General features: G+C 44.9%; 1 protein-coding gene across 3 annotated transcripts in view; it reads left to right on the forward strand.

The window, feature by feature from the left end:
• Positions 1 to 19,445, forward strand: part of LOC140392734 (inositol polyphosphate 1-phosphatase-like) — a 136,669-nt gene that overhangs the window by 16,232 nt on the left and 100,992 nt on the right. For all 3 annotated transcript variants that reach the window (XM_072478305.1, XM_072478295.1, XM_072478315.1), the window contains one exon: positions 15,753 to 15,986. In XM_072478305.1, coding sequence (XP_072334406.1) covers positions 15,783 to 15,986 — 204 coding nt within the window. In that variant the 5' untranslated portion in view covers positions 15,753 to 15,782. The remainder of the gene's footprint in view (positions 1 to 15,752; positions 15,987 to 19,445) is intronic.

The following is a 19,445-nucleotide window of genomic DNA, read 5'->3' on the forward strand; positions in this document are numbered from 1 at the left end:
TTGTTTCGGTGCAACATCGTGGGCCGAAGGGCCTGTACTGCGCTGTATCGTTCTATGTTCTCCTCCAGCTCACCCAGGCTCGCAAACCTCCTGTCCACAAACAGGTCCCCCATCCTTCTAATACCTGCCCTGTGCCAGCTCAGGAACCCTCCGTCCATCCTCCCCGGACAAACCGGTGGTTCCCCCGTATCGGGGACCACACCGAGGCCCCCACCTCCCCCCTGTGACATCTCCATTGCCCCCAAATTCTGAGGGTAGCCGCCACCTCTGGGCCCGTGGTATACCTCGTTGGAGGAAGCGGCAGCATCGCCGTCACCAGCGCCTCCAGGCTCGTGCCCACACAGGACGCCATCTCCAGCCTCTTCCATGCCGCCCCTCCTCCTCCATCACCCACTTACGCACCATCGCCACGTTGGCGGGCCAATAATACCCACAGAGGTTAGGCAGCACCAACCCCCCCCTATTCCTGCACCGCTCCAGGAACACCCTTCTCACCCTTGGGGTCTTCTGCCTGCACACAAACCCCATAATGCTCCTATTAACCCGCCTGAAGAAGGCCTTAGGGATCTGGATGGGGAGGCATTGGAACAGGAACAAAATCTCAGGAACACCGTCATTTTAACTGACTGCACCCTACCCGCCAGGGAGAGTGGCAGCACATCCCACCTCTTAAACTCCTCCTCCATTTGCTCCACCAGTCTCGTGAAGTTAAACTTATGCAGGGTCCCCCAACTCCTAGCTACCTGGACCCCCAGGTACCTGAAACTCCTCTCCGCCCTTTTTAGTGGAAGCTCACCAATCTCCCTCTCCTAGTCCCCTGGGTGAGCAGCGAACAACTCGCTCTTCCCCATATTGAGCTTATACCCGGAGAAATCCCCAAACTCCCTGAGAATCCTCATCACCTCCGGCATTCCCCCCACCGGGTCCGCCACATATAAAAGCAAATCATCCGCATAGAGCGACACCTGATGTGCCTCCCCACCCCGCACCAGCCCCCTCGAATTCCTCAACTCCATGGCCAGGGGCTCAATCGCCAGCGCAAAGAACAGGGGGGACAGCGGACACCCCTGCCTCGCCCCCGGTGTAGCCGGAAATACTCTGACCTCCTTTTGTTCGTGGCCACACTCGCCACCGGGGCCTCATACAGCAACTTAACCCACCTGACAAACCCCTCCCCAAACCCAAACCTTTTCAGCACTCCCACAGGTACCCCCACTCCACCCTATCAAAGGCCTTCTCCGCATCCATCGTCGCCACTATCTCCGCCTCCCCTTCCACTGCCGGCATCATTATAACATTCAAGAGCCTCCGTACATTCGTATTCAGCTGTCTCTCTTTCACGAACCCCGTCTGATCCTCGTGAATGACCTGCAGCACACAGTCCTCGATCCTCGTGGCTAAAATCTTCGCCAACAACTTTGCATCTACATTTAGGAATGAGATCGGCCTGTATGACCCACATTGTAGGGGATCCTTGTCCCGTTTCAGGATCAAGGAGATCAGCGCCCGAGACATCGTCGAGGGCAAAGCCCCTCCTTCCCTTGCCTCGTTAAAGGTCCTTACCAACAGAGGGCCCAGCAGGTCCGCATACTTCTTATAAAATTCGACCGGGAACCCATCTGGTCCCGGATCCTCCCCCACCTGCATGCTGCCTATCCCTTTGACCAACTCCTTCAACCCAACCAACGCCCCCAGCCCCATCACCTGCCGCTCCTCCACCCTCGGGAATCTCAACCGGTCTAGAAAGCGAACCATCCCTCCCCTTCTTCAAAATTAAGGATCATAGAATTAGATTCATTGAATCCCTACAGTGCAGAAGGAGACCATTCGGCCCATCGAGTCTACACCGGCCGTTGGAAAGACCACTCCACTTAAGCCCACACCTCCACCCTATCCCCGTAACCCAGTAACCCCACCCAACCTTTTTGGACACTAAGGGCAATTTAGCATAGCCAATCCACCTAACCTGCACATCTTTGGACTGTGGAAGGAAGCCAGAGCACCACCCACACAGACATGGGGAGAATGTGCAAACTCCACACACATAGTGACCCAAGCCATGAATCAACCCTGGAACTCTGAAGCTGTGAAGCGACTGTGCTAACCACGGTGCTACCATACCACCCATGGAATCGAAGCCTGTGATGACAGAAGAGAAGGCACCCCCTTCTCCCTCACCTCATTGTATGCCCTTACCAACAGGGGCCTCAGATACCGCAAAAACGTTTTATAAAATTCTACCGGGAACCCATCCGGGCCTGGGGCCTCCCTTGCCTGCATTGCCCTCATAACCCCCATCACCTTCACCAGTCCAATGGGTGCCCAAGCCCCTATACCAGGTCCTCCTCCACTTTGGGGAACTCCAACCGGTCCAAGAATCACTGCATTCCCTCTTCCCAAGCCGGGGGATCCGATTCATTTAATCTCTTATAGAATTCCTCAAACACCCCATTCACCCCCACTAGGTCCAAGACCACCCTTCCCCTCCCATTCTTCACCTTTCTGAACTCCCTCGCCACCTCCTGCTTCCTAGGTTGGTGGGCCAGCATCCTGCTCACCTTCTCCCCATATTCATATACTGATGGCCCCAGTGCCTTCCCCGTAGACACCAGCCCAAACTCCATCTGGCGCTCCTTCAATAAGCCTGGCTCCGGGACCTCCGACTATGTCCTATCCACCAGCAGGATCTCCTCCACCATCTAGCCATCTCTGCCCGCTCCGTCCTATCCCTATGCGCCCGGATTGATATAAATTCCCCCCTGACCAGTGCCTTCATAACATGGCGGCCGAAACCTCACCTGTGTCATTCAGCTCCATATACCTCTGAATGGCGGCCCTCACCCTCTCACACACCTCCTCATCTGCTAGCAACCCCACGTCTAATCTCCAAGTCGGGGGCTGCCGCCCCCCCTGGTCTACTTGCAAGTCCACCCAGTGCGGCGCGTGGCCGACCACAATCGCCTAGTATCGCGAGTTCACCACACCCTCCAGGAAAGGGAAGATCCCTACCTAACAGCATTGTGTAAGCACCTTACCATATCCTCTGCAGAAGCTCATGAAGAAGACCGATCATCACCTTCTGAAGGGCAATAAGGGATGATCAACATCTGCTGGCCATACCAGAGATGCCCATATCCTAAAGGGAATTAAAAATAAACATTGACATAATCTTGTTAGGTAATTGGCCAGCAGAGAAAGATTATTTGCCTGACAAGTTTGCATAAAGTAAAATGAAGTGGATTGACACATTGGTGATGGTATGGTGCTATTTTTATTATTTAATATAAACAGTACACTAAATGTACTAGAATAGTCAAGAGCCCTTATTGAGAAAATCCAAATTTGCAACAAACTAAATTACAATTGGTGGCATTTTTCCTGCATACTTTCTTAATGATTTCACCTTCAAACTTGTTCCTGTTTTTAAAAATAATTCTTGCAATAATGAGTTTTCTTTTCAATTGTTGTCTTCAATGAGAATTACACCCAAGTTACTGCAGCAAATTTTAGCTAATTGTAAAATAAAATTCAATCTCTCTTGCCAATGTAAATTGACACAGGTGATAAAACTTAAAAGGAACATATATCTTGTTCTGTGTTTCTGGAAGATGGAGGTGATGGATGTGAAAACTGACTTTGAGTTCCCATCAGCATAAACAGCAGGGGCACCAAAGGTCTTCTGTTCCTTTTGGAATACAATGAATGCTTCTGCGGAAGACATACAAATTTGTGGGAAGGAAAATGCTTGGCATTTCTGCTTTGGGGGCCGTTGAAAATGTAAGCGCAGATTGGCTCCAAAATTGTGCTTGATTGAGGTGTGTTTTTTTTCTTTTGCAAGTTTCTGCACAAATTCATTTAATAATAATAATCTTTAGTCACAAGTGTCACAAGTAGGCTTACATTAACACTGCAATGAAGTTACTGTGAAAATCCCCGAGTCGCCACATTCCGGCGCCTATTCGGGTACACTGAGGGAGAATTCAGAATGTCCAATTCACCTAACAAGCACGTGTTTTGGGACTTGTGGGAGGAAACCGAAGTGCCCGAAGGAAACCCACGCAGACTGGTTGGCAATCAGTAGCTAGTGGTGTCCCTCAGGGATCAGTGTTGGGCCCACAACTGTTCACAATTTACATAGATGATTTGGAGTTGGGGACCAAGGGCAATGTGTCCAAGTTTGCAGACGACACTAAGATAAGTGGTAAAGCAAAAAGTGCAGAGGATACTGGAAGTCTGCAGAGGGATTTGGATAGGCTAAGTGAATGGGCTAGGGTCTGGCAGATGGAATACAATGTTGACAAATGTGAGATTATCCATTTTGGTAGGAATAACAGCAAAAGGGATTATTATTTAAATGATAAAATATTAAAACATGCTGCTGTGCAGAGAGACCTGGGTGTGCTAGTGCATGAGTCGCAAAAAGTTGGTTTACAGGTGCAACAGGTGATTAAGAAGGCAAATGGAATTTTGTCCTTCATTGCTAGAGGGATGGAGTTTAAGACTAGGGAGGTTATGCTGCAATTGTAAAGGTGTTAGTGAGGCCACACCTGGAGTATTGTGTTCAGTTTTGGTCTCCTTACTTGAGAAAGGACGTACTGGCACTGGAGGGTGTGCAGAGGAGATTCACTAGGTTAATCCCAGAGCTGAAGGGGTTGGTTTACGAGGAGAGGTTGAGTAGACTGGGACTGTACAAGTTGGAATTTAGAAGGATGAGGGGGGATCTTATAGAAACATATAAAATTATGAAGGGAAAGATAGGATAGATGCGGGCAGGTTGTTTCCACTGGCGGATGAAAGCAGAACTAGGGGGCATAGCCTCAAAATAAGGGGAAGTAGATTTAGGATCGAGTTTAGGAGGAACTTCTTCACCCAAAGGGTTGTGAATCTATGGAATTTCTTGCTCAGTGAAGCAGTAGAGGCTCCTTCATTAAATGTTTTTAAGATAAAGATAGATAGTTTTTTGAAGAATAAAGGTATTAAGGGTTATGGTGCTCGGGCCGGAAAGTGGAGCTGAGTCCACAAGAGATCAGCCATAATCTCATTGAATGTTGGAGCAGGCTCGAGGGGCCAGATGGCCTACTCCTGCTTCTAGTTCTTATGTTCTTATGACATGGTGAGAACATGCAGACTCCGCACAGACAGTGACCCAAGCAGGGAATCGAACCCAGGACCCTGGTGCTGTGGAGCAACTGTGCTAACCACTGTGCTACCGTTTCAGTAAAAAGATAAAGTCGCCATTGTCCCAAATGACCATAGGCCGCTTTCCACTTTGAGGGGGTGAGCTGACTGGTGGTGATTTAACCTGAGGATCACTACATCTCAGGCAAGGGGCCTTCATGAATCCGTATCGTTAAACATATGCTTCACCTGAAAAGCAGCTCGCTGTGGCGCTGCGTGGCTGATAAAAGCATGGAGACCCTGCTTCCGGGATCTACTTGACTCAACGCCTTGAGACATCCAACGCAATCTCGCGAGATGTTGCGATCTAAATCCCGCCCGTTGTGGGCATGGTTAATCCTTGGCAAATCGGCATACTGGAGAATGGCAGCTAATCACACTCTATTGTGCAGATTCCCTAGGTACCGGAGGATTCATCCCCTTTCCCTCAGAGATCTCGAGCAAGCGCTGTTCAGCACTGGTCCCCACAAATGGGGACCAGATGGATCAGCACTTGGTCTCCTTTGGACAGGGTGGTGCCCTGGCACTGCTGGTGCCATCTGGCATGGGCACTGCCAGATTGGCACTGCAAAGGTGCCAACCTGACATTTTTGCGCACATGTGATTGGGCTGGGGACCCGCCCATAGTGCGTTTGGGCTGGGGGTCGGGGATTGCTTTGGGATCCTCAAAGATCGGTACGCCGTTTAGAAAAGGGGTCCCGATCTCTCATACATAGGGCAGTTCCCGCGAGCGGAGCTCCCTTGAGTATAAAACGGGCCTCGGGCGCGCGTTCCCTGCTGAGGTCCCTTTTACAACACAAATCTCGTTGAATGACCATGTGTTTCTCAGCGCTGCAAGCACTGGAAAATATGCGGCTAAACACACTCACTGTGAGACTTGTTCCCATTTATTAATAATAACAATAATCTTCGTTGTTGTCACACGTAGGCTTACATTAACACTGCAATAAAGTTACTGTGAAAATCGCCACACTACGGCGCTTGTTCGGGTACACTGAGGGAGAATTCAGAATGTCCAAATTACCTAACAGTATGTCTTTTGGGACTTGTGGGAGGAAACCAGAGCACCAATCGAGCTCATAGACTTCAGTGGACCAACACAATCTGGCAGTGTTTTAGAATTCAATTTAATAATCGATTTGCTTAAAAATGTAAAAGATATACTTGGAGTTGTATTACTCGGTTTGATTCTTACAGCTGAAAATGTCAGCACCACCTGAGTTTAAGTAACAGGAAATGATTTTTAAAAGACTGTACAGAATCACTTACTGGTAATATTGGTGTGCAGCAGTTGTAACAGAGTCCATTTCAAAGAAAAAACAAAAGCTTATAAAACATACCAGATGTTATTCTTGTACCTAAAAAGAAAGGTTTAATTTTAAGAACCGATTAGAAGTCCTGCAGTTGGGCGCATTTAGTGGAAATTTATTTGATCTGGGCGGGGGGGGGGGGGGGGGGGGGGGGGGGGAGACCAGGTCTGCCTTCCATCATGATGCTTTTTTCGATTAGCACAAGAGATTGAGGGAACTCAATTTGCGCAGGATGTAACTGGCATCTGAAATTTGGTGAAATGCTACACAGGCGTGGATACATTATGCTGGAGGAAAAAACAGGGTGAAGTATTGAAAAATCTGTACATGGGCAGAAAGAGTGGATGAGCTGTTTTTTAAAGCAAAATTTCACAGATGATACCAGTTTGGAATATTTTTATATTAAAATAGGGGGAGCGCTATGCTGTTTGCATTGGGGAGCTACGGTAGGTGGGGAGCACCTGCCAGAGGTCTCCAGAATATCCATGCGAGGACACATTGTACAGTTCAGTATTCATAAAATCATAGAATCCCTACAGTGCAGAAGGAGGCCATTTGGCCCATCAGATTTTCACCGACCCTCTGAAAGGACATCCTACATCGGTCCACACCCCCGCCCTATCCCTGCAACCACACCTAACCTTTGGGCACAATGGGGCAATTTAGTGTGGCCAATCCACTTCACCTGCACATCTCTGGACTGTGGGAGGAAACTGGAGCACCTGGAGGAAACCCATGCAGGCATGGGGAGAATGTACAAACTCCACACACGCAGTCACCCAAGGTCAGAATCGAACCTGGGTCCCTGGTGCTGTGAGGCAGCAGTGCTAACCACTGTGCCATTCAGGGTCACATTTCTTACTAAAAGAAAATGACCCAGTTATAATTAATTTGTAACGGTCTTGATCATTCAAGGAGATTCATTGGAGATTATTATATTGCAGCATAGGATTGTTTTGAAGTTGATGACCAAGTTAAGACAATTAATCTATTATCCTGGGATCAACAGTCCGATTCTCAGTTGGACAAACATTTGAGTGCAAAGGTTCAAGAAGAAATCCTACCCACCACCTTCTGAAAAGGGCAAGGGCTACTAGGACTGGACAATAAATGCTGGTCGTGCCAGTGGCGCCATATCCCAAGAACAAAAAGTAGCTGCCACCTGCTGACAAGATACTGAGCCAGTCTGTATCAAGGCAAAATCAGATCTTTTCATAGACCTAGAAACTTTCACCATTGCCAAGAGCTCTACTCAAGCGTGCTAGCCAAGTGCAAAATCTTTTTTTTTTTAATTTAGAGTACCCAATTCATTTTTTCCAATTAAGGGGCAATTTAGCATGGCAAATCCACCTACCCTGCACGTCTTTGGGTTGTGGGGGTGAAACCCACGCAGACACGGGGAGAATGTGGTGCAAAATCTTTGAATAGAATTTGGCTTCCAACCTGACTCAAGCTAAAAACTGATATTCCTCAGTATTTTCTGCTTTTGTTTTCCCTCTGTCTCTCATATAACTTGTCCATGGCCGAGACCACTCTGTATTATTACTACCTTGTTTTACCAGTACTGTATCTTGATGTTTTCAGAGTTGGCCTATTTTATACATTGCTATTTTATGTTATTGCTTTTCATTGTGTTGTACTTTAGTTTGTATTTTACTTTCTCCATATATTTTGTACTATAGAAGTTACACAAACTTTTGAGGCAAAACATAAAGATGAGATATAATTATCGACCAAATCATTATTTCATTGCATAGTTTAACACACAATATGAATTAAGGCACTTCTAATAGCAAAGAAATCAAACGTTTGTTGTGAAAACTGCTAAGGAAAGTGGTTTCTGATGTGTACAAAATGCTTTGTTCTGGCTGATCTATGATTGAGGATACTCACCAAAAAAAACCTAATCTGCTGACTTACACCCTTGTAAAGGTTGTGCTAATATTGTGCTAATATAAAGGAGAAGATGTTCATTTCAGGCAGCTGAAAACCGTGTCAAATGTAAATGGTGGCCACATGCTGACCTCTGAGTTTCAATAATTCCACAATAAATCTCTGTGTGTTACCGTTTAAGGAAATATTGTAACTATGTCTGGCTGTAGATTGTAAATATACCTCCTGTTGACTGACCTACAGGGTGACATTGTGGTCAAAAGGTTCAAAGAAATGTGTTCTCCATATTTCTCATTGCCAGAGCTGATAGGGGTGGGGGGAAAAAAATTAAAAACCAAAAATAGCAACAGCGCGGTTTTTAAAAAAATGAGACCAATGGAAAAATATGAGGCATAGATCTTGTGGGTGGTCTCAGGAATGGGAATTATGTTTGACACTGACATTTTCAACATGATGGAGAATCAGATAAAATGCCTGTTTCCATTTGGAATAGTTCTATGTTGACATTTACAGACTAGAGGCACTTTTAAAAGGAGTCAAATAATTTAAAGGAAACAACGAAGATCCAATACAAATCACTGAGGCTTGAATAATTGAAAAGTGAGTCTAAGAATTGTGCCCTTTAAGAATGCACATTTTTGCTTGATGCACATGAGAATGGTTGTCCAAATGCAAGCAAAACATTCAATATTTACTTACAGATTAAGTATTTGTAATTGGTTAAGAACATGTCATATGTAGTATATTTAGGAAACACCCTTTTATTAAATACTGTTACTAAGATTAAAAGCTTTAGCTTGATTAGCAGGCACCTACTGTGGTGCAAATCAGACAGCTGTTGGATAGATTGATATTCATACAAAGCATTGTGAAATTCATTGTACCGTCAACATTTTCTGAATGAGGTTAGTTAAAGATTAATTTGTAGCAATTATGCCATCGTTGTTCTGCATAGCCCTCACTATATTAAAGGGAAATGGTCTCCCTTTAAAAAGTTAAGGAGCCTTATTCCCTTTTCTGCCAATATATAATTTATATCATACCAAAATATGTCAGATGTCATGCAACAACACAACACAAATGATGCACTTCTTATTACTTTTTTTCTGAAATGACAGAAGTGCCCAAAAACATTTGTCCAGCATTGCCTCTTTAATTATATCACGATCAATACTTTGGCTCTGCTACAAAATCCTGCAGTCTATAGAGCAAGCTGCTTTTACAGTAGAAGTTAGTCAAAGGAAGGTATTATTATTCAGACCAAAAAGGGTTTCCCCTTTATGTCAGCTTCTATGTTGCAGAAGATGTTCAATTGCGCTATGTAATTAGTGAGCCCACCAATTGTTGAGGGAAAAGGGAAAGAACCTTTGGGCATTTTGAAGGTTTTGGAGAGAAATATGTTGACTGGACTGTAAAGACAGGATACAGGTCATTCAGTTGCTGCATCTTGTCCAAAATGAATGTATAAAGTTGCAGTTTATTTGAAATGATCATTGAGGGGCATTCATCCTATAATCGGGATGTTGGGTTTTCGTTTATTTATTGTATTCTATGGTAGTTGATAGAACTGGGGAACAGCATTTTGCTTTATCTGAAATATTTATCTAAATTGTCAGCGGGTGTAACTTTTCCTTTAGTTGTTTGGGTAGAAGTACTAATTCTGGGAAATTATGTTCTTGGCATGGGCATGCCAAGATGTTTGTGTTGGAAGTAATTCAACCTGGCTGTAGTGTGCAATATTAAAGTTTGATTCAGAAGAAACTCAAATAAAAAGAAACAAGCTTTAAGAACATTGTGGTAATTGTAAAACTTTGTTCTGAATTACCATAATTACAAGCAAAATATTCTTGCCCTTTAATTGTCTTTGGTATAATGTTTGAAGACTAATTCACAGAATGTGCGTATCATTTTGTGAGGTTTAACTCTGCAGTCGAGTCGTCTCCCCTGATTTCACCTATGATTATGGTTTCTTTTAAGTAATTCAATTTCTGGTAAACATTAATCTATAAAAGGAAGCAAAAATTGAGAATTGAAAGCATAAACCTGGTATTTTGTTGGCACTATGTATCAGTTATTGGTGTAAAATGGGAGACTTGGCATTCAGCATAGCAGGTGGGTGGTGCTGCACCCATCATTTTAGTGAAAATCCCCGTTTTGCTGTTCAGGGCTCACACCTGAAACAAGCATGAGGCCTTTTGCATCTGCAAATAATTAACTTGGGGCAGAATCTTCTGCACTCCCTAGTGAGCTTGGAGGCAAGAAAGACATGCAATTCATTCCACCACCTTCCCGCATCCACCAGAATCTAGTTCCAGGTGGGAAGGCTCATGATTGAACTTCCCAACATGGCACAAATGCGGGCCCTAAAGTGGCCAATTAATGACCACTTGAGGGCCTCAACCCACCCCCACTTGAACCCATCAGCAGGCGTGCTTGTCACCAGAGACTGAACTTTGGGAAAGGGACGGAATGCTGAGATTCACCCCCTGCCCTTTTTGCTGACCTCTCTGCTGCCCCCTATTTGCACGATTCTCCCCTCCCCCCACTCCATTATTTATCTGGGTCGCTCTTCGATCCTGGGATTTTGGTCAGTGGTATTCCTGCAGTAGCCACTGCCTTCCCATTGGCACTGCTGAGTACGAGTGCTGCCGCCCTCTGATTGACTGGCAGCACTCACAGGCAAGACTTCAGCACCCAGACCCTGATTCTAGGGGTAGGCCTGCAATTGCCTTGCCACTGCCTCATCGGCCTGTGGTTTGGTGGGCCTTCCCAAAAGGTAGCATGGGCGTCTCCTGGCCATCTAGCCAGCAGGCAGAATCCCAATGCCTCAACAAAATTCTGTCCTTGATGTTTGATTCATCAAGCCTCCGTTATGAAATTTGTTAATGACTGACAGCATACTGATTTCAGTCCTTATTCTCTGGTGCTTTTGAGCCAGACCCTAAGAGGCTGATGGAGGCTGCCTCTCGAAAGGAATGTTTTTATTGTTTTCCTACCTCATCATGGCGGCAGATATGATTGTATCTTCCAGGTCCACATTGAATTCTTGGGCTGCTGTTGTGCATCAGTCTACGCCTCCTAATTGCCTTCTCTCCCTTCAATCATTACCACTTCAGTGTCCAAAACATATTTATTTTATGACATGCAAGAAAATAAGATGCTTATTTTGTAATCAATGTATGGTACACTGACCAAGTACAGCTCCAGGTTGTCTGGATTTGAATAACGAGAATGCATAAACACAGATTCTGACTAGTGCGGAAGGACATGGAAACATGTACCGCAGTTTGAAGCTGACCATCTAATTAATTAAGTGATGAAATTGCTTATGTGCAATCTCTGCTTCAATTTCTATTTATGAGGTATGATGAACTTTTTCAAACCCATGTTGGCTAGTCCAGCATTTATTGCCCATCCCAAATTGCCCCTGAGGAGGTGCTGGTTAGCTGCCTTCTTGAACCATTGGGAGTTCTTGTGGTGTGGGTACACTTGCAGTGCTGTTAGTTCCAGGATTTTGACTCCGTGACAGTGAAGTAATATAATTCCAAATCGGAATGGTGAGTATCTTAGAAGGGAACCTCCAAATGGTGGGGTTCCCATGTATCTGCTGCCCTTGTCCTTCTAGATGGTAGTCGTCATGTGGGTGGTTGAAAGGTGCTGCCCAAAGGTCCTTGGTGAGTTTCTGAAGTGCAATTTGTAGGTGGTACACACGGCTGCCATTGTGCATCGGTGTTGGAGGGAGTGACTGTTTGTGGAAGGGGTGGCAATCAAGTGTCATGGATGCTGTCGAGCTTATTGAGAGTTATTGGAGCTGCACTAATCCAAACAAGTGGAGAGTATTCCATCACACTCCTGACTTGTACTTTGCAGACGGTGGACAGGCTTTCAGGAGTCAGGAAGTGGGTTATTCACCGCAGGGTTCCTAGCCTCTGACCTGCTCTAGTAGCCACAGTATTTATATGAGCAGTCCAGTTCAGTTTCTGATCAATTGTAACTCCCAAGAGGTCAAGTTGAGCTGAATTTATTAGAGGGGATTTGAGGTACAGTACAGATCCCTTCCCTTTCCGGCATCAGTCTGGATTATTTGTCCAGTAACATAGCTACTGTGCTACAGTTATTGTTCATTTGGGAATGTGAGATAATGCCAGGCTTCGTTTGCTTTTGCCGTCTTGGTTTTATATGGTGAAATGAATTGTTTATCTTTTGGTGAGAGCTGCTGTCACATCATGAATGTAGACTTCACAGCTAAGCAGTTAATTCCTGCCAAACAATTGATGGTGCCTGTGTGAGTGTAGGGATCAGATTAAAAATGACAAGGAGATGGTCATTCCTTTTAAAATAAGCACCTTGCTTCAGATAGTATAACCTGTGTCTTGGGATATATTTTTCCCTGCATGTGTTTGGATAAATGAAAACTGTTTCATCTGTCATGGTCTTTTTATTTAATGTACTTTCACTTTACACACAGGGAAAAAAGTATCCCTTGTATAACTTAACCTCTGTTTGTAAATTAACATTATATCTGGCATAACATAATATCACTGTTTTCGATATGTTTCTAAATTGAGAAGAGCACTATGTTTGCAAAAATATTCTTTGTTAAAAATAATGAATAAATGCACAGCATTCTTTGCACTTTTACCACATATTTCAGCAACATTTGATCATGAAGACACACCTTCAGAAAATAATGCAGTAAAAGTATTTATAAAAACAATGTTTGAATTTTCAAACAGTACCATTTTATGTGATTTACACAGTGAATAAAATTGATCCTAGTTTCTTTATTATAAAACAGCAGTTCAAATCCTTAAGGACTTCATCACTGGTATATTTGGAAAATCTCCCTGTGCATTGATTTATGAGAGTTTGTGTAATTAGGGAAGGGGTAACAATTTTATTGTGAGGTATTACATGATTATTACATGATCAATTATATTTGGGTAACCTTTTAACAATCAATCAGAACTCAAGAGTATAATCAACTTCAATAGTTTCAAATGAAAAATGTAACAAGTTTTTTAAGCAAGCAACCATCACTATCTCTTTATACAGAACAGGCAACATTTGTGTTTAGTAGCTTCTATCTGAGGATTCTTGAAGATTCCCTACTTTATTTTTTATCTGTATCAGAGGTTTGAGTAAAAATATAATTGAAGTTAAAAGGTATTAATGAAGCTGCCAACTGTTGCACATTAGAAAATTACAACACATTGATACAATTTATAATTTCATTAACTTGTGTAAACATTACATCCAGGCTTGGGCTGTCAAGTGATTTTGATTTGATTTGATTTGATTTATTATTGTCACATGTATTTCTAACAGTGAAAAGTATTGTTTCTTGCATGCTGTACAAACAATGCATACCGTACATAGGGAAGGAAGGAGAGACTGCAGAATATAATGTAAATGAAGTTTTAGAAGCATAGAACGAGAGTAAAAGATAGAATTAGAGTGTATGCTGGGCACAGCTTGCAAGAAGTTGCCTCGCTCTGGCGCCACCTTTCTTTGTTTCCAGTGGCAAGTAACATTCGCGCCACACAAGTGCCAGTCAATGACCATCTCCAATAACAGAGAATCAAACCATCCCTCCTGGACATTCAATGGTATTATTATCACTGAATACCCCACTATCAACATCCTGGCCATTACCATTGACCAGAAACTGAACTGGACTAGACATATAAGGACAGTACTACAACAGCAGGTCAGAGGTTGGAAATCCTGTGACAAGTAACTCCCCCCTGACTCCCTGAACCTGTCCACCACCTAAACGGCACAAGTCAGGAGTGTGATGGAATACTCCCCACTTGCCTGGATGAGTGCAGCTCCAACAACACTGAAGAAGCTTTGCACTGTCCATGACAAATCACCCTTTCCACAAACATTCACGCCCTCCACCACTGACGCACAGTAGCAGCAGTGTGTACAATCTACAAGGTGCATTAGAGGAACCAACCAAGGCTCCTTAGGCAGCACCTTCCAAACCCACAGCCACCACCATCTAGAAGGACAAGAGCAACAGATAGATGGGAACACCACCACATGGAAATTCCCCTACAAGTCACTCAACATCCTGACTTGGAAATATTTTGCGGTTCCTTCACTGTCGCCCGGTCAAATCCTGGAACCTCTTCCACAGTGGGTGTGCTAATACGACATGGACTGCAGTGGTTCAGGAACACAGCTCACCACCACCTTCTCAAGGGCAAATTGGGATGGGCAACAAATGCTGGCCTAGCCAGCGAACCCTACATCCCATGAAAAAAAGTTAAGTCAATGGCAGGACAGGTTGCGAGAGTAGTTAATAAAATGTACAATATTCTAAGCTTTTTGAATAATGGCATAAAATACTTTGTATAAAATACTAGTCCAGCCTCAACTGGAATATTGTGTCCAGTTCTAGGCGACATAACTTCAGAAAAAGGTGAAGGCATCAAAGAGAGTGCAGTAAAAATTTACAAGAGTGGTTCCAGGGTTGAAGAAGTCCAGTTACATAGACTTATTGGGCAAGTTGGAACTGTTTTCCTTGGAGAAGAGAAGATTGAGAGGAGATTTGATGGAGGTATTCAAAATCATGAGGGGTCCGAACAGAGTTGATCGGGGAAACTGATCCTGTGGATGGAAGGATCGAGAACAAGGAGGCACAGGTCAAGGGAAATTAGCAAAAGAAGCACTGGAGACATGAGGGGAAATCGTTGAAGCAGTGAGCAGTTAAGATATGGAATGTGCTGCCTGATATTGTGGTGAAGGCAGAGTCAATCAAGGCATTCAAGAGGGATTGTTAACTGAAAAAGGAAGAAGATTTCGGGAAGAGGGAAGGGGAATGACACAACGTGAATTGTTCATTTGGAAAACTAGAATAGACACGATGGGCTGAATGACCTCCTGTGCTGTACCCATTCTGTGATTCCGTGATTCTCCTTTTAGTTTCTGAACATAACTTGTTTTGGTATTTAAACAAGTCTTTTCCAACTGTGTTATTGACTTATGGCTACTGCCTGTTTATGCAGAAATGCCATGATTATAGCCATGATCATAGTAATAGCACCCCTGGAGCAACAAGTACAAGCGCTTTGGGGCAATTTGCACCGTGCTAATGGAAATGTGCATTATGTTGATGTTGCCATACAAGCTTTCATAGTTTGGACCAGAGAACTCAGTTGCCTTCCAGAGATCAGCCTTATATTGCAAACCTCCCCTTGGAACCAGTCTGCCACATGTGACTGCTTCAAAACAGGTGAATTATGTATTTTGAATAATGTGTACTGGTGAACATGTCTCTATACATGTAGTGGAGCTATGCTTTCGATGCAAATAATGGTAGGTTTTGCATGCTGTAACATGCCGCCCTTTTTTTCATTCCAGGTGATCACATACTGACATCCGGGTTTCAAAATGTCTGAATTCTTGTCAGCACTCGTCTATGCCTCAGAAAAATCTGCAAACATTGCCCGTGCCTGCAAGCAAGAGGAGACACTCTTTCAGCTGTTGGTACAGGAGAAGAAAGGGAATGAGAAAAATAAGAAATTTGTTAGTGATTTCAAAACGCTAGCAGATGTATTGGTCCAAGAAGTCATCAAACATGACATTGGAAAGAAAGTAAGTACCTTGAACCCCCAAAAAAATTAGTTTGAGGCGATTTGTTTGCAATGCTGTCTGTTCTTTCTGGAAATAGTTAACTTGAATTTGAACAGCTGTGGTGTTGCCACTATTCTGGTGCTCACTTAGCACATTGGCTGTTTGTACTTTTTCTTATGAAAACAGAACCAGTAAAACTTTAAGATGGCATGCCTTTTAAGCTGACTAATTGCTGCAGGATATTAAGAGCATCATAGCTTTGCAATAAACCCATCAGATCTCTCGCAGCCATGGTGACTAACACTGGAATTTTGGGATTAACTGGGATTGATTTTCTCCATTCTATTTTACGCTAGAACAATGGGTCACCTTCTAGATTTGGCAGTTTTTAAGGGCCACGCACACACAGGGAGAACGTGCAGACTCCGCACAGACAGTGACCCAAGCCGGGAATTGAACCTGGGACCCTGGAGCTGTGAAGCAATTGTGCTAACCACTATGCTACCGTGATGCATTTGAGGGGATGGGAGGCAGAAGGAACAGTAGAACAATGTGGGGTGACTTTGATTAGTTTCCTTCCTTTTATTATGGGAATGATCTCTCCACAGCGGTATGACTGAAGGTCAGCATGTGGAAATTTGTGATATGAACCCCATCATCCTGTTCCAGAGCATTAGGGGCTCGGTGCACTGTGAATTTATGCCAGCAGCCACACTCTTCACTTTGGATAGTGGGGCTGACAATGTCATTACTGGGAGGTCTCTTATTGGCTATAAATTGTATGTCCACTGTGTTTAATTACTTGCAGGTGGAGGACATTAATTAGGGTTTCAATTGAGCACAAATAAAGGGAAACGTGCTAAAACTGTACTGTGGTTGAGTTCGGAAATACATGTCAGTATTGCTCCACTCTACAACTAAATGTATGACTCAATGAAGATTGGCTGCAGTATCATCCTAAACCTTCACCAATGGGCTTTTGGGAGGCTACCCATTGATCCTAATTGGACAGGGAGCTCGGCCACTAATTGACCATCCCTACAAAACGCACATAGGGTGTCTGATGCCAATGTGGTGCAGGGTAGGACCTAGAAATTGCCTCAACTAGGAATAAAATTACTGCCTTGGAAAACATGCATTATGATATTGGCCTTGGACTATTTTCAAGCTCCAGGACGGCGACTTTAAACAGATATTAGGCGCCTGGCATATGTTAATAAGGGGCCTAACACTTGTTTAGGAACCTCTCACCAAAATCCATCAGCTGTGAACTCTCTGCAAGTCTTGTTGGGATTGCTGCAGTCTAACTAGTGGCCACCACTGTACTATTTTTTTTTTTTATAAATATTTTATTGAAAATTTCTGGTCAACCAACACAGTACATTGTGCATCCTTTACACAACATTATAACAATACAGATAATAATGACCTTTTTTTTTTATATAAACAAAAAACAACAAATAAATAAATATTAAATAACAAAAATGAAAGCTAGCCCTAATTGGCAACTGCCTTGTCACAGGCTATACCCCCCCCCACCCACCCACCCCCCCACCCCTCCCCCCCCCCCCCCCCCCCCCCCCCAAAGTCCTGGGCTGCTGCTGCTGCCTTCTTTTTTCCCCCATCTATCTTTCCGCAAAATATTTGACGAACGGTTGCCACCGCCTGGTGAACCCTTGAGCCGACCCCCTTAGGACGAACTTAATCCGCTCTAACTTTATGAACCCCGCCATATCATTTATCCAGGTCTCCACCCCCGGGGGCTTGGCTTCTTTCCACATTAGCAATATCCTGCGCCGGGCTACTAGGGACGCAAAGGCCAAAACATCGGCCTCTCTCGCCTCCTGCACTCCCGGCTCTTGTGCAACCCCAAATATAGCCAACCCCCAGCTTGGTTCGACCCGGACTCCTACTACTTTCGAAAGCACCTTTGTCACCCCCATCCAAAACCCCTGTAGTGCCGGGCATGACCAGAACATATGGGTATGATTCGCTGGGCTTCTCGAGCACCTCGCACACCTATCCTCCACCCCAAAAAATTTACTGAGCCGTGTTCCAGTCATATGTGCCCTGTGTAATACCTTAAACTGAATCAGGCTTAGCCTGGCGCACGAGGACGACGAGTTTACCCTGTTTAGGGCATCTGCCCACAGCCCCTCCTCAATCTCCTCCCCTAGCTCTTCTTCCCATTTCCCTTTTAGTTCGTCCACCATAGTCTCCCCTTCATCCCTCATTTCCCTATATATATCCGACACCTTACCATCCCCCACCCATTTCTTTGAGATGACTCTGTCCTGCACCTCTTGTGTCGGGAGCTGCGGGAATTCCCTCACCTGTTGCCTCGCAAAAGCCCTCAATTGCATGTACCTAAATGCATTCCCCTGGGGCAACCCATATTTCTCCGTCAGCGCTCCCAGACTCGCAAACTTCCCATCCACAAATAGATCTTTCAATTGCGTTATTCCTGCTCTTTGCCACATTCCATATCCCCCATCCATTCCCCCCGGGGCAAACCTATGGTTGTTTCTTATCGGGGACCCCCCCAATGCTCCAGTCTTTCCCCTATGTCGTCTCCACTGTCCTCAAATCTTCAGTGTAGCTACCACCACCGGACTCGTGGTATAGTTCCTTGGTGAGAACGGCAATGGGGCTGTCACCATAGCCTGTAGGCTGGTCCCCCTACAGGACGCCCTCTCTAATCTCTTCCACGCCGCTCCTTCCTCCTCTCCCATCCACTTACTCACCATTGAAATATTAGCGGCCCAATAATACTCACTTAGGCTCGGTAGTGCCAGCCCCCCCCCTATCCCTACTACGCTGTAAGAATCCCTTCCTCACTCTCGGAGTCTTCCCGGCCCAAACAAAACCCATGATACTCTTTTCTATCCTTTTGAAAAAAGCCTTCGTGATCACCACCGGGAGGCACTGAAACACAAAGAGGAATCTCGGGAGGACCACCATCTTAACCGCCTGCACCCTCCCTGCCATTGACAATGCTACCATATCCCATCTCTTGAAATCTTCCTCCATCTGTTCCACCAACCGCGTCAAGTTTAGCCTGTGCAATGTGCCCCAATTCTTAGCTATCTGGATCCCCAAGTAACGAAAGTCTCTTGTTACCTTCCTCAACGGTAGGTCTTCTATTTCTCTACTCTGCTCCCCTGGATGCACCACAAACAGCTCACTCTTCCCCATATTCAATTTATACCCTGAAAAATCCCCAAACTCCCCAAGTATCCGCATTATTTCTGGCATCCCCTCCGCTGGATCCGCCACATATAGTAGCAGATCATCCGCATATAAAGATACCCGGTGTTCTTCTCCTCCCCTAAGTATTCCCCTCCATCTCCTGGAACCTCTCAGCGCTATCGCCAGGGGCTCAATCGCCAGTGCAAACAGTAATGGGGACAGAGGACATCCCTGCCTTGTCCCTCTATGGAGCCGTAAATATGCCGATCCCCGTCCATTCGTGACCACACT

Source organism: Scyliorhinus torazame, chromosome 2 (genome assembly GCF_047496885.1).
Source record: "Scyliorhinus torazame isolate Kashiwa2021f chromosome 2, sScyTor2.1, whole genome shotgun sequence".
Classification (NCBI taxonomy): domain Eukaryota; kingdom Metazoa; phylum Chordata; class Chondrichthyes; order Carcharhiniformes; family Scyliorhinidae; genus Scyliorhinus; species Scyliorhinus torazame.